This window comes from Tursiops truncatus, chromosome 1 (genome assembly GCF_011762595.2).
Source record: "Tursiops truncatus isolate mTurTru1 chromosome 1, mTurTru1.mat.Y, whole genome shotgun sequence".
Taxonomy (NCBI): domain Eukaryota; kingdom Metazoa; phylum Chordata; class Mammalia; order Artiodactyla; family Delphinidae; genus Tursiops; species Tursiops truncatus.
This window is the reverse complement of record NC_047034.1, coordinates 81,416,285-81,432,908: the sequence shown is the minus strand read 5'-3', so window position 1 is coordinate 81,432,908 and position 16,624 is coordinate 81,416,285. Positions and strand designations below refer to the sequence as shown.

General features: G+C 44.8%; 1 protein-coding gene across 1 annotated transcript in view; it reads right to left on the bottom strand.

The window, feature by feature from the left end:
- Positions 1 to 16,624, bottom strand: part of CD58 (CD58 molecule) — a 48,039-nt gene that overhangs the window by 19,173 nt on the left and 12,242 nt on the right. Inside the window, exon 2 of the mRNA XM_033862899.2 lies at positions 6,304 to 6,600. Within this exon, the coding sequence (XP_033718790.2) occupies positions 6,304 to 6,600 (297 nt within the window). The remainder of the gene's footprint in view (positions 1 to 6,303; positions 6,601 to 16,624) is intronic.

Here is a 16,624-nt window from a genome sequence, read left to right as displayed (position 1 = left end):
CTCCCTCTTCTCCTCCTGACTTCTTTCTGGCTCAGTTAAATAACACACCCAGCCTGTCTTGTTAGACCTGAGTCACACACGACTTCGCTTTCTGCTTGGCGTTTCCTCAAGTTTTAGGTTTAATCTAGCTCACATAATTCATTACATGCCGCCTTCAAGTTGTGTTCTTTAGTTAAAGGAACTCTAAGACATACACACACACGAGTGTGTATTCACTGCAGACTACCTGCTATCAGTAAGCAGGGTGACGAGTGGTGAGTCGTGGCAGAGGCAGGCACCAACGAAGCTTGGTTTCAAGGGAAAATGGATAAGGAAGGTGAGGGGACACTTGGAAGGCCCAGAAGCCATGATTCATGATTTGGCCAAGAACAGGTCCTGAGCAGAAATGACTGCTGAACCCAGTGCTCAAGTAGCAACTTGGAGCCTCTTCTAATAATCACTTCAGAATCCCATGGTCTACTGGAAAAACCACCACAGATAATCCTAAGCAGGATCATTCAAAATCACATTTGTACTCAGTCTTAAAAGAAAGGAAATTCAGACACATGCTACAACATGGATGGACCTTGAAGATGTTATGCTAAGTGAAATAAGGCAGTCACGAAAGAATAAATCTTACACGATTCCACTGATAGGAGGTTCTTAACAGTAGCCAGATTCTTAGAGACAGAAAATAGAATGATAGTTGCCAGGGAACTGGGGGAGGAGGGAATGGGGAGTTCGCGTTTAATGGGTACAGAGTTTCAGTTTGGAAGATGAAAAGTTCACCTGTTCTGTTACAGATTCTAGTTTATTGATCTAGTTCAGCCAATGTCCCACTACCCATGATGGGACCTAGTTCAGCCGAAGTCTCGCTGCCCATGACGGGACTTACCACAGCTATAATCTAACAAATGTTAGTTACATCTGTGCCTTAAGCAACTGGCAAGAAATGTGCCTACTTCAGCCCTAAGACAACTTAGTCGATTTATAATTAATGAGTTCAGCTCACTATTCTGTAAGAAATGAGAATTTCTTATACATATCTGATGACATTTCTATATTTCCATAAACTTTAATAAAAAGTCATATGCCAGTCCAGACCTTTTAAGGATAGAGCAGTTAATTGTACTTATATGAACATTACCAGCCTCCATGCAATAAAGGTTATAAGAGGATGGGCAAGGACTATTAAACGCTGATGGTGGAAATTTTTAAGGGGACTTTGAGGGAAGGAGGAAAGCCAGATGTTCACTTACACAGAAGGACGTAGATGCTCTGAACCTAGAGGTACCAGGAAATCCCCCTGTCTAAAATATCCTTTCTGAAAGGGTCTGGTGTCTCCGGAAGATTACTGAGTCTTATTAGTTTAGTCTTAACACACCATCATGGAAGTATGACTTCCTCATTTCTAAAAACAAAAGTATGACTAATCGTTTTGACATTCACGTATGTATTTTTATAAGCAAAATCTAAATCTTATTAACTCTTTCTTGGAAGTGTCTTCTGATTCTTTCCTTTCCAAACATCTACTACTAACACCTCTATCTACCTGGATGATCACAGTAGCTTCCAACCTGGCGTCTCCTTTTCCTAATCCACCATAAATACCTCCCATCTGATTAATCTTCCAGAAATATATTTCATCAAGGCACTTCTCTGCTCCAGTATCAGATACAGTGGCTCTCCACTCCCACAGGCTAAAACCCAGATTCCCAAACCAGAACTTGAAGTCAACACATTAACGGCCAATATCACTCAGTGCCTCCTGATTGAAACTTGCCTCCCCTGCACCTTGCTCCTCTGCAGGCCTTTGCTGAGCTTCCTAGGGACGATCCAGTTAGTCTCACTACCAAAATCAAGCACCTTTGTTGAGTTACCATGGAATTTTTACAATTAAATTATTTAAAAATTATTACTTTTAAACATTTCATCAAGTTTTAAAAAGAGAAACTTAAATGTTTCGAATTCAGTTTTACAAACTCTATACAGGGGCTCGTAAAATGCATTCTATTCTAATTTAAATTCTGAATCAATCTTTTTGTTTGCTTGCCCTACAACTGCCAAATCTCCAGCTTGCAGCTTTTAAGGATTTTTGCTTCTTCAAAGGCATTGCTTGATCCTTCTAACAGGATGCCTGCATACCTTAACAAGCTTCACTTATCTAAAAGGAGTTCATCATCTCCTGGACAAACCAGTCACCCAGTCTGAGAGCCCCGCCCCCCCATTACTCTAAATTGTGCATTCCACCTCCCAATCATCCTGATCAATTGCTTCCATGTCTGCTGAGTGCCCATTACCTATTCAAATCCTTTGCTGGGCTCTGGGGGTACAACGGTGAACAACAGAGAAATTCTCTCTCCCTCCCACTGTCTCCGATACTGGGTAGCTGAACCGGTGAGGGACAGCTATTCACCCAGCTATATCCTGTTCCACTGAGACCACATCAAACAGCTCAGACTTGAACTGCTATATTGCACTCTGCCTCTTCTCCATCCCCTGGAAACCATCTTACAGAGTTTTGCCACCAGTTGGATCTTCCTAAAACACCCTTTAACATAGAGGAAGTAGGCCTAGAACTATACCCACATCTTGGATAAAACAAGTGAAACTGTGACGCAGGAGAGGGGACAGATGGGTACAGGTTGAGCTGTGCTGGGTGGCGGCACAGAAAAGGCAGCTATGAGGCAAAAGCATTACTAGGACATCTGAGAAAAGCAAGGGGAGGTCACAGGGGCCAGATCTCATATAGCCTTGTAGGCCACTGTAAAGACTTTAGCTGTATCTCAGAGTCAGATGGGGCCACTATAAAGTTCTAAGCAGAGGAGTGATGTGATCTGACTTCTGTTTTAAGAAGACCACTCTGGCTTCTGTGTTTAAAATTAAACTGTAGAGGGGCAAGGGTGGAAGCTGGGAGACCCATTAGCAGGCTATTGCAATCCTCCAGGTGAGAATGAAGCAGTCCTGGATCAGACCAGAGGACATGATGAGAGGTGGTCAGATTCTGGTTATATTTTGAAGGCAGAACCAACAAAATTTTCTGGTGGAGTGAACATGGTGTTCAAGAGAACGAGAGGTGTCAAGGATGATACCAAGGTTTCAGCTTGAGCAACTGCAAGGCTGGAGCTGCCATTAACCGAGAGGGGGAAGGTTTGGGGAGGAACAGGTTTTGAGGGAAAGGTCATGAGCTCACTTCTGGACATGTGAGATTTGAGAGGCCACTTAGATATCTGAGTGGAGACAGAGTAGGCAGTCAGATAAACACCTAAGGAGCTCAGTGGAGGTCTGGGCTAGAGCTCTAAATCTATGCACTATCAGCACTGAATGCTATTTAAAGCCCTGACATGTGATAAGCCCACCCACCTGGGTGTGAATGCAGGCAGAGAAGGGAAGAGGTCCAAGGCTTAAGCCTTGAAGTCGCCAATGTTAAGAGGTTGGGGGAGGGACTTCCCTGGTGGTGCAGTGGTTAGCAGTCTGCCTGCCAATGCAGGGGACACGGAACTGAGCCCGTGCGTCACAACTATGGAGCCTGCGCTCTAGAGCCCGCATGCCACAACTACTGAGCCCGTGTGCTGCAACTACTGAAGCCCGTGTGCCTAGAGTCTGTGCTCCACAACATGAGAAGCCACCGCAATGAGAAGCCCACGCACCGCAAGGAAGAGTAGACCCTGCTCGCCGCAACTAGAGGAAGCCCGCACGCAGCAACGAAGACCCAACGCGGCCAAAAATAAATTAAAAAAAAAAGATGTTGGGGGATGCAAGGGGATAAGGGAACGAACCAACAAAGGAAACTGAGAAGGAACTGTTAGTGACTTAAAAGGAAACTAGAGTCGGGTGGTGCCCGGATGCTAAGGTGAAGATGTTTCACAGAGGAGGGAGTGGTTAGCTATTTCAAAAACTTCTGAGAGAAAGATGTGGATGGAGAATGAGTCACTGGATTTATTCATGAGGAAGTCATGAGGAGTTTGGGTACAGCAGTGGGGATGAAAGCCTGTCTGGAGTAGCTTAAAAGTGAATAGGAGAAAGGGGGTATGTAGACAGCTCTTCCAGTAGATTCTCTATAAACTGAAGGCAGAAAAGTGGGTGGTAGGTGGAGGAGTAGAGGGGCCAGAAGAGGGCTTGCAATGATGGTACAGATAATCGCTTATTTGTATGCTGATGGGAATGAGTCATTATCTCGTGGAGGAAATTACTGTAAGGAGAGAGTGGGTAGAATTACAGAAGTGACATCCCTGAGTATAATGAGAGGAGGTGGGATCCAGGGCACAAGTAGAGGGTTTGGCTCCAGATGAGAACTCAGCAAGCTGAAAGTAAGAACTGCCGAACAGGAATGGTAGAGAACAGGGGATACAGGGTCAGGCACAGGTAAGCAGATAGGCTAGTGGTGAGAGCTTGTCGAAGTTCTCTTCTGGTTGCTCGTTTTCCTCAGTGAAACAAGAAGCAAAGCCTTCAGCTGAGCAGTGGGTCTGGAGAAGGAGGTGTTCAAGGTTTGAGGAGAGAAAAGGTAAACTGCTGGGAGTGGGTGAGTGAAGACACTAGGAACATATTGGGTTTAGCTGCAGTAAATCATCAGAATTTTAAAGTGTGGGACTCTGCAAGGTGATGTGCTTTTCTGCAGCTACAAGGCGTGAGCACAGAACGTTGGATCGCACCTGGCTGGACTGGGCTCGTCCAGTCAAAGTTCAATCATTGAGCACGACCAATCAGAAAAGGAGCAAAGAAGCTGGGTGTGTCTGCAACAGAGTGAGCCCAGGGAGTGAGCACGGCACTGGGGCGCAGAAGAAGGGCAGGGAGGACATCAGTGGGGGAAGGACTGTCAGAGTTGGCAGAGCAGAGGAACTGAGCTTCCAGCAGAGGAAGTGGAACTGAGATACTGAGGTGATGGAGGGAATGGAATCACTGGTAAAGACAAGTTCTACATTATATCTGTGGGGAGAGGTAAGACAGAGTGAAGGAGAAGATCATTACAGGAGAGGAGAGCAAGGACTAAGAAGTCAGGATATTAGAAAGAAATTTTATTTAAATATTACAAAAGCACCAAGAATTATGACAGCAGGAACATCAGAAACAGTGAAAAGGAACCAGGCACTAAAATAATCAGGAAATATTGGGGTGATGTTCTTAGCAGCACTATTTACAATAGCCAAGACATGGAAACATTGTAAGTGTCCATCAACAGATGAATGGATAAAGAAGATGTGGTGTATATAAATGGACTATTATTCAGCCATAAAAGAAAAGTGAGAGAATCCTACCATTTGTGACAACATAGGTAGACCCTGAAGGCATTATGCTAAGTGAAATAAATCAGACTGAGAATGCAAATACTGTATGATCTCTAAAAGGAGAGAAATCTCTAGAAATCTTTTTAGATTTAGTGGAATGTAAAAAGAAAAAAACGAAGCTCATAGAAAAAGAGATCAGACTTGTGGTTACCAGAGGTGGAGGGTGGGAGGAAGGGGAGTTGGAGGAAAGTGGTCAAAAGGTATAAACTTCCAGTTATAAAATATATGAACACTAGGGATACAATGTGCTACATGATGACTATAGCTAACACTGCTGTGTGGTATGTAGGTAAGTTGTTAAGAGAGAAGATACTAAGTTCTCATCACAGGAAGAACATTTTTTTCCTTTTTTCTTTCTTTTCTTTTTATGGTATCTATATGAGAAGACGGATGCTAGCTGAACCTATCGTGGTAATCATTTCACAATGCATGTAAATCAAACCACCATGCTGTATGCCTTCAACTTGTACAGTGATGGATGTCAATTATTTCTCAATAAAACTGGGGAAAAAAAGAAACATTAAAGTGTACCCATCAGCCTCTGGATGACTGCAACAAGGAAAGTGCTTTAGAGATGAGGGAAGGAGAATAACCTGGAAACATCAGCGAGAAGCACAGAGGAACCTGTATCCTATCCCCAGTTCCAGTTTAAAGTGGGAAGAGGAGGAAAAAAAAAAATTCCACCTCCTGTGTGAGCTGCAAGGGGAAGCAGGAACTTTAATTTATAGAGCACCACCTATCCATGGTTCAGAGTTCTGAGCTCACTGATGCCACGACATCCCTTTCCCATTCCCAGCAAGACAAGGGATGCTGCTGCCAGCAGCTCTGCCCAACGTGTGCTGTTCTCCTGACCTCAGTCACATCCCCTCCTCACCAAGAGGATGACAAGGGAGCTGAAAGTGGCTCCTGTGTACCGGAAAGAGAGGAAAACCCTGACAACAGGTGACGACTAATTTTTATTTCTCATAAACCAATGATTAGTATCTTAAAATAGTTAGAAATCTGCCATTTGAACAAACCAATGTTATGGCATACTCACCGATCACTCTGAGGGTGAACTTGGTGTTATTTCTAACACTTGGGGATTCAATTCCGTACTCATCTTCGTCCGATGGTGTTAACTTGTCGATTGTGAGGTTACCCGACACAGTGTCTAAGTAAACTCTATCTTTAAAAGATAGAAAAGCTCTGACTTCAGATTGGTCATCCCATTCTACAACTTTATCCTTTCCTCTTTTCCACACAATCTCCTTAAAGGGTTTAAAACTTGATGTGTATAAAGTTACACTCTTGTTCACAGCTCCATATATTACTTGGGAATCACAGCTAATGAAATCTAGGAGAAAAAAAAGAAATTGGTTAGGGAAGATAACATGACTTGATCAAAAGCAGAAAATTATCTTCCAAGATGCCTTGTGGGGGGAAAATGATTAAATTTAGTGGTAAAATTATTCATTAGCTACTTTTTGTACTAAGCTGATAAACTGCTGATAAAAAGTATAGGAAGGAGAACATGCTTGACCCTGTAAGAGTTTATTCTTTAATAGGGAACTGGGGCCCACAGAAATCCAAGAAGTGGATTCAACATTTAGGGAGCACCAACTACGTGCCAGGTACTGTGGGCAATGCTGGGAGTATGGCGGCAAACAAGACAGGTGTCACTCCAGGCCCTCAAGGGAGGAGACACTGAGCAGACAAGGAGAGCCACCCAGGCAAAGGCCTTTCCTAGCAAATCACGCTGAAATTGACACAGGACAGCAAACCACCAGAAGATAAGAGGAGTCTGCAAGCTGACAGCCGGGTGAGGAGGGGAAGGAGAGATGGCCAAGCAGACAGAGGAAGCAGCCCCTCTGAAGAGGCAGGCCTTAAATCAGGAAGGCGCTGGGCGTGTCTGAGGAAATAAAAGCAGTTCCAAAAGGCTCGAAGGAAGAGAGCAAGGGGGGAACGGGTGGGGAATGAGGCTGGAGAGGCAGGCAGGGGCCAGACCACAGGGTCTGTGAGTGAGGGGCTGGGCCATGTCCGGTAAGATACGCTAAGCGTTTGGAATTTATTCTAATGGCAAGGGAAGGTCACGGACAGGGAAGACCGGCATGACATTTAAGTTTCAGTAGGTTGACTTTGTCTGCAGGGTGGACACTGGTCAACAGGGTGAGGATGGAGGGCAGAGAAAACCCAGAAGGGCAGTCAGTGCGGGAGCAGTGAAAGAAGGCTGGACCGGGAGACCAGACCAGGGCGCCGGCGGTGGGGATGGATAAGTGGACAGACTCTACATTTGAGAGGGAAATGAACAGGATTTAGTGATTGGATGAGAGGAGTTAATGGTGACTGCCAGGCCTCTCTCCTGGCTGACTGAGGTGCCATTAACTGAAATCAGAATGACCAGGAAGGAAGTCAGGGAGTGTGATGAAGATTGAGGTCTCGAGGCCTGGGTGCGGTGGCGTGTTGAAACCAACTGTTGTTAGCCTCTCTGCCGGACTCCGTTCAGGGAAGCCTGGAGAACTTGGAGTGCACCACAGTGGGAGTATTTATAGCAGAGAAACTGCCTCATGCTTCACATCAGAACCTCCCACCTCCTCCACATCAATCCAGTTGTTAAACATTTACTATTACTACTAGATTGGGATATTCTTGATACCCCAAAATGGGCTTCAATGCATCGTGCTCCAGACTTGACTTTCTTGTTAAGAGAGAAGAGCAGCTGTTAGGGGAGAGACATAAAAGAGAAATTAAAACTTGATTGATTGAAGTTTTTACCTAGAAGCAATCAGGGTAATTGACAGAGTACAGGAAAAATCAAAAATATTAAATAGACCAATTGCAGGCAATTGTATCCAGTAATTTCAAATAAGAAGCAAATACGCCCCATTTGTCTATGTGCAAGGATTTTTAGAACCCACCTCCCTTAATCCAGGGAGGCTGCCTGCAATACACCAGCGTCCTTCTGTGGCTTTCCTGACCATGCACTGTTTCTCCCAATCAACCAGAGCCCATGAAAAGGCATGAAAAGGAATAAGATTTGAGGGGTGAGAGTCTATCCACACACAATAGTGGCGGCTCGAAATGTCTTGTACATGAATAGATGAATGAACGGATGAGGGTAAGTAGGGTGGTGGAGGAAGAGAACAGGTCTCAGTTGAACTGCCCCTCCCTGGCTGCATAAAGCTGGCTTCTGTTTTTCCCAGGGGAAGGTGATGTTTCCTGGGCTTGAGAACAGGAAGAAGAAAAGTCTGGAATGGAGCTAACGGTGGAAAAAGGGGGAGACCAGTTCAGAAAAAATCATAGTCATTTTGAGCTGGAAGAAACTCCAACAATTAGTCAGTCAAATAACCCCCATTTCACAGGTGAAAGGACAGGGCACCAAGAAAAACGGAAGAAGATGTTACTGAACGCTTACCCTCGGCCAGTTACGTGTTCACGTACTTGTGTCCCTTTTTAATCCTCTCCACATCCCCGTGCAGTGGTGTTGCTAACTCCATCTCTCAGGCCCCGGGAGACATATCAATTGCTCAAGGTCACTCAGCAAGTTTATGGTAGCTGAGGGACCAGAACAGACCTGACATGGCCCAGCCCCTCACTCACAGACCCTGTGGTCTGGCCCCTGCCTGCCTCTCCAGCCTCATTCCCCACCCGTTCCCCTCTTGCTCTCTTCCTTCGAGTCTTTTGGAACTGCTTTTATTTCCTCAGACACGCCCAGCGCCTTCCTGATTCAGGACCTGCCTCCTCAGAGGCACTTCTTCCTCTGTCTGCTTGGCTATCTCTCCTCCCCCTCTTCACCCAGACGTCAGCTGACTGATGGATGCTAAGCATAAGCGACCTGCAAGACATCTGCCTGGAGCTGTCCAGGAGGCTGCGGGGTCCACAGGTCTGCGGGTTCCCAGGGGAAGATACAGATTTGGGATCCATTACATTTGTAGATGCTATGTCTACCATTTCCTTCCTATAGTAAAGTCTTTTCTGTTGCACCTCCAAGACTGATCCTAAGGTAAGTTACCAATATGACTGTTTCCAATGAAAAAGAATAGGAGAAAGGAGAGTGAATTTTTTTCTCAAGGTCACACACCCTGAACGAATGAAAGAATGAGCAAACAAACAGCAGCTAAGGAAAGGAGTCAGCAGTGAGTTGCTTACTTTGCTGATAACAGTGAATGGTCAGAAAAGGGACCACAGGGATGCTACCTTACCATGCCAGAGGGCAGAATGAAAAGGGCACCGACTTTCAAGGCAGATGCGCCCAGGGTGAACCTTCAAAAGTTCTCGCCACACTAGGTTTCCTCAGCCTAAAAAACAAATCATAATGCCTACCACAAAAGATTGTTTTGAGGTTTGAATAAGACTGAGAGTCTTTACACAATGGCTGAAATGAAGTAGGCTTTCAACAGGGTTTTCCCTCTTTTTCTTTCAATGATTCAGGCCACCATCAATGCATTCACTGTAGGTGACCCTGGCTGTGTGAGAACTGGGCATAGAGTGAGTTTTTGCTGTTTCGAAGTAGAGAGAGATAGAGGTAGGGGGAAAATGTATCAGTGATTGCCTAAACAGATATTCTGTGCTAGACAGAATTTTTTTAACTGTTAGAGGTTTATTTGTTTGGAATAATACTGAATGATCTTTTCTTTTGAAAGATATGAGGGTACCTAATACCTATATGTACTGTGTTTGTTTCCAATTTCAAAGACTCTTGAAGTCTTAAAAAACATCATCATTATACCCAGTTTTGATAGTTCTTCTCACAGGGCTTGAAGTCCGAAGTGGAACTCAAATATTTTGCAGACAAAGTGACCTGATTTTTGATTTAGAAAATATGGTAACCGTAACTACTGGGTTAATGAAATGGGACCTCCCCCAACTCCCAGCCACAAATTCCTCTGTGCATTTTCACTTGAGTCCTGGGATTCTTTTAAAAAATATTTATTTATTTATTTGGCTGTGTTGAGTCTTAGTTACAGCACGCAGGAACTTTCATTGCGGCGTGCAGGCTCTTTGTTATGGCGCGTGGGCTCTAGAGCATGCACGCAGGCTCAGTAGTTGCAGCGCACAGGCTCTCTAGTTGTGGCATGCGGGCTCCAGAGTGCGCAGGTTGCGTAGTTGAGGCACGTGGGCTTTCTAGTTGTGGCGCACGGTCTCTAGAGCACGCGGGCTTAGTTGCCCCACGGCACGTGGGATCTTAGCTCCCCAACTGGAGATCAAACCCGCATCCCCTGCATTGGAAGGTGGATTCTTATCCACTGGACCACCAGGGAAGTCCCGGGTCCTGGGATTTAGATTGACTGCTATTTTTAGTTTATTTAATCAAACACTTATATAGCACTTACTATCTACTAGGCAGTTGGAAGAACTCTACAAATATGTATTCAGCAAATCCTCTCAAAAACCATATCAGGACTTCCCTGGTGGCACGGTGGTTAAGAATCTGCCTGCCAATGAAGGGGACACAGGTTCGAGCCCTGGTCCGGGAAGATCCCACATGCTGCGAAGCAACTAAGCCCGTGTACCACAACTACTGAGTCCATGCTCTAGAGCCCGTGAGCCACAACTACTGAGCCCGTGTGCCACAACTACTGAAGACTGTGCTCCTAGAGCCCGTGCTCTGCAACAAGAGAAGCCACCACAATGAGAAGCCTGTGCACCACAACGAAGAGTAGCTCCAACTGGCTGCAACTAGAGAAAGCCTGCACGCAGCAACAAAGACACAACGCAGCCAAAAAAAATAAATAAATAGATAGATAGATAGAAAAAAAAAAACTTAAAAAGAAAAACCATATTAAGCAGCTGTTATTTTTAACCCTATTTTGCAGATGAGGAAACTGTGACACACAAACGTTAACTGACTAGCTAATTAAGTAGCGAAACTGCTTTTGAACCCAGATAGTCTGACTTTTAACCATTGCTTCTTATTTGGCTAGCTATGTGGTATATGGCTATTAAAGACAGTGACGTGATACAGGATATGTCAGAATGCAATTTCTAGAACGTATGGGAATAGCAGATGTTGGGAATGAGAAAAGGCAAACCATTCTAGTCGGGAGCCAAGCACACCTCTGAAACCTAGAAGTGAAGCATAAGCTCAATGGTCAACACATCACTGAATGTCAGGGCTGGACAGGTCCTCAGAGGACCCTGGCCCGCCCCACACCCATCCTCATATACATGAGGAAATTGCGAAGAGCTGATTGAGCAAGACAGCGATGAACCCAAATCTCCAAAATGTTACATGGGAACCCAAATTTAAACCTAAGTTTCATAATGCTGTTGTTTTTTAAAAATAATTTTAGATGTTCAATGGAAAATGAGACAGGGTTTCATAATTAAAGACCAAGAAACTAAGTTGAAAGTAAGGTCTAAGAGTTTGCACTTCTCATGTGTGATGGCAAGGAATATGTGACATGTGAAAAAGAGAGGGTAAGGGGACAAAAGAGACTCGAAGGCAGGAAGGAAGAAAATCTGGAGCGGCGTGTGTGGTGAGAAAACAAGGGGCAAACAAAGAGGTAATAAGGACACAAAATCACAGGAGCAGCTGAGAAGCCTGTGAGAACTAGCAAATGAAGCCCTGAGATAGAGACCAGCCGTTCAGCCAACAGAGGAGCCACAGACGGGCCAGGTGTGACCTACAAGGGAGCGGTGGAGGCTGCAGCTCTGGTGAGGCTGGCTCGCCTAGGGAGAGGCCCCTCAGCTCCTACCCACGTGGACACGTGCGAATTGCCGGATCTTCTAAGTTTCCAAGAAATGCTGGACGTTCAAATTTTACGGGAACACAAAAATCAAATTTTATGGGAACACAAAAATCAAATTTTATGGGAACACAAAAATCTAATTTTATGGAATCAGTGGGCAATTAATTCCAATCTGAGCGGAGGCGTATCCCATAGTCAGGCCAGCCCCATGAGGACAAAGACAGGGTTGTTCTCCATCTTTGCTGCATCCCCTGCTGGCACATGAAGGACATTCCATAAATATTTGTTGAGTGAATTAACTAAACTGATTTAAATACAACTTAAATGTCGTCTAAAAGGCAGGGCTTCCTGACAGAATTACAATATTTGATAGTCACCCCAAACCCTGAGCTTTGCAATACCTCAAATCGCTGTGGAACCTGGTTGGAGAACCATGACTCAGCAAGGAGAGGTGGAGACGTTCAACTGAAGCTGCAGAATGGCCTGGGACCCCTCGTATGCTGTCAGAAGAGAACTCTTTCCTCCTCACTGCCTGCCTCCAGAACCAAAGCAAGACTGGAGGGTCTGCTGGCTCCCCACTCGCCATCCCCTTCAGGTTTAGCGGGGTTTCACCTACCACATGTTGTGGGCTTCAGGGCATTGCACCAGATAAGCTTACACCCACTCAGGATATCAGCCCTTCATCAATGTTAACACCCTGTCTGAGGTTTGAGGAGATGCAATTGTTTCACTGATGCCATTGCTGAGAGCCGAGCTAACCACTCTTCTGGGATTTGGAGGAAAGGTTTTTCTGGAGTTTTTTCTTAGAAATGAACAATGTGATTTTAAAATACTTCCTTCTCTTCCTAAAATTTCTTCAAGGTTCCACATGGCTGCAGATTTTAGCAGTTAAGGCAAAAATTCATTTGATGAAAAGAGAAAAAAAAATCCCCTGAAAGTTTCAGTACCCAAATACATAAATCTTGGTATTTTCCCCTGTGTGTATGACACCATAACGACAATTCAGTTAAAGATTCATTCAAGCTGGGAGAGAGGAGGGCCTTGGGCATTTTTGTACCCAAGTGAGCAGCTGGATTTCTCCTGCAGACAGGGGCTTGTGACCATGACCTTGTTCCTCTCACTTCAGCATCACAGCACACTTTCAGTTGATACCCACTTGGGGTACTGGAGCGGTGGCAGCCTGCGAAACTAAGTCTCTGGAGTCACAAACACACATGCTCACAGTACAGAGAGCAGCCACTCTCCTCACATGTCTACGTCAGGGCTAGTGTCAAACAATCTGTCCTATTAAGTCTACAAACATTCTGTTTGTCAGCCCCCATGTCCCAGTTTGGGCATACGACATATGCTCACCAGGTACATGGATAATCAAAAGAAGAGCACCCAGTCTTTTCACTCAAGGAAGTTTAGTGTAGCTTGTTTCTTTAACCTAGCTCTTAATAAATCCAATCCAAACGAGCCCTAGACCAACTCAGCCTCAGTAATAATATTCCACAACAGCAACACACTTCCTGAAGGCTCACTGTGTGCCAGGCACTTGTTCCAAGAGATAGATAGATGGATGGATAGATAGATGGATGGATAGACAGATGGACGGATAGATAGATGGATGGATAGATGGATGGATAGATAGATGGACGGATAGATAGATGGATAGATAGATGGATGGATAGACAGATAGATGGATAGGCTCATTTATTCCTCAACTTAACTCTATGAGGTAGGGCTTATTATTCATTTATTCACTCACCAAATATTTGTTGAGTACCTGCTATGTCCCAGGCACTGTACTAAGCAGTGAGGATACAGCACTAAACAAATCAGACAGAATCCTGCCCGCTTGGAGTTTACATTATTGGTGAAGGTGGGGACGCGGGGCAGGGAGGAACACGTTAAATGGGAAAGTATCACAGGTGATGTTAAGTGCTACTGAGAAAAATAAAGCAATGTATTGGGGAGGATGATTAATAATGAGAAGGGAGGTTGCCATTATATGTGAGGTGGTCCCAGCTGGCATGTGAGCAGGGCCCAGAAAAAACGAGGGAGTGAGCTTGAGCGTGTGGGGAAGAGCATTCAAAGAGTGAGAACCACTAAGTTACAGTTGAGGAAACTGGGGCTCAAAGAGGTTCAGAAGCTGACCGTGGTCACTCAGCTGGTCCGGGACAGAGCTGGTGTCCAGACACAGGTGGCCAGCTCCAAAGCCTGCACTGTTAGCCACAGTGTGAGATGCCTTGGTCCTTCCTCGTCAATTCCACCTGCATCCAGTCCCCGTCAGTGATTTCTGTTTCCATGAGTGCTGAAGGCAGAAATCTACTGGTCTCAGATATGCCACCATGGCTTCCCTGTCTTCATCTATTTCAGACTGAAACTGCAGCCCCCTGACTCCCAACAGACAATAAACCCCCTGGTCCCCCAGTCCCAGAAACTCCACAGAACTCGCCTCACATATGCTCTCAGTTGTCAAGCTATTCCTTGTCTCCTGGATGAGTGCATCCAGAATTAAGACGTTTGTTCTTTAAATCAACTTCCTTTTGAACTTCCCTGTTTCCTGTCATGCTAAAATACTTGCCTTTTTAACCCCTTATTCTTGCACTTAAAAATCCTTCTTTCACCAGACATTTCCCTCTCAATCTGTGCAGTCCGATTCAGTAGCCACTAGCCAATGTGGCTCGTGAGCCCATGCCACGTGGTTAGTCCAAATTGAGATGTGTTGTTAGTATAAGATACACACCAGACTTTGAAGGTCAAGTATGAAAAGGGGAATGTAAAATCTCTCATTAACATTTTCCATATCAACTACATGTCGAAATGAAAATACTGTGGGTATATTAGGTTAAATAAAATATATTATTAGAATTAATTTTACCTGTTTCATATTATATTTCTATTTAACAGCACTACTCTGGCCGGCTCTTTCAAGATACCCATATCACATCACGCTCAAAAGCCACATTTGCCTTTGACTGTTCTTGTCTTAGACAGGATACGTCTGAGACCTACAGCATGCTTTGGAGAATAAGGTTCTTACTAGAGCTATTTAATGCTCTGCAAGTCTTTTTAAATCTATTCTCCAAAGTCTGATTAAAGGTATTTCAATGCGCTATTGATCATTTCATTAAAAATTTCTTTATAATCCCTATTATTTTCTAGTTACTCAGTTCATAGTTGAGAAACTCTATTACAACTAATTTATGATGACATAGTCATTAGTTTCTTATTAATAGGAATTTCTTATTATTTCCTGAATGTGTACAGTAAACTTCATTTTTTTTCCTAGTTTTTAACTGTTACATGGGAAAAACATTCAGAAACTACAGACCAGAGAGGCTGATGGAAATTCAGACACTGTTCTTAACAGACATTCAGGGGAACATTATGAAAAGTGAAGGTCACTAGGAATCAAAATGGGTTCATTTCCTCAGAACAAGCCTATCAAAATAATTTGGTTCCCTGAGATGGATACTTGCTAAACAGAATAGATCAAGGTCACAAAGGATAGAACTCTGAACTAATAACTTTCAAATGGGGGCAGAGACCAGACATGATTTCTTACAGTGATTCTGGGCAAGAGGTCCCCTCACTTTCACTGGTTTCATTTTGAGCCCCAGAGTCCTTGGGCTAAGAGCTCATCAGCAAAGGCACGAGCAGCATTGAGAAGGAGAAGGCCAATGCGCACAAGGGAAAGGGACTGAAAACAAGAAAACCAAGAGGCCAAAGGAGAGAATCCCATGCCCATAAAGTAGCTAAAAGACATTTTCCTTTGAGTCTGGTAGATGGGCACTGAAACTTATCTCCAAAGAGGAACTGCTAAAATGTTTTCCACACTTTTTGGGGGACGGTATCACTATTTTAGTCACACTTCATATCAAAACTTGTCTGGGGCTTCCCTGGTGGCGCAGTGGTTGAGAGTCCGCCTGCTGATATAGGGGACATGGGCTCATGTCCCAGTCTGGGAAGATCCCACATGCCGCGGAGCGGCTGGGCCTGTGAGCCATGGCCGCTGAGCCTGCGCATCCGGAGCCTGTGCTCCACAACGGGAGAGGCCACAACAGTGAGGCCCACGTACCGCACACAAAAAAACCAAAAAAACAACTTGTCTGAGCAAATGGAAAAGGCTGTATCCAGGTTTCACCTTCAATCCTGAGATGGAAGCTTTTATCTGTGACTGCAGAATCTAAGGTGCTGTGTGCCCTTAAGTAAAAACTTCAAAAAGCCTTCTGTACTCAAGAGAAAACAACATGAGAAGAAATCAAAAGACAGAAAACTTGTGCAAACAAGGGCTGATGTATGCTGGCAAACTTTCTGCTTTTAAACAGAGAAAGCAATGCCTACCATCAAAGCCTATACGAATTAAAACACATTAGAGTGAGACATGCTGGGACCCAGCCCCACCCCCCAGCAGGCCAGCAGGGCTGGCAGCCAGTGGAGTCAGGGGAGTCAGTGGAGTCAGCTGCCCACACTACTTGGCTCTGCCACAGCAGAAGAGTGCATGCAGCCCATATAGGGGGCAGCCTAGAGCATATAACTCTAGTCACCAAAGGGGATGGGGAGAGTCCTGCTGGGCCCCACAGGACATCTCTTACATAAGGCCACTTCTCCAAGACCAGGAAACGTGACCAACCTACCCGCTACACAGAAATAAACATAGAGAATCAGACAAAGTGAGGAGACAGAAATGTATAACAGACA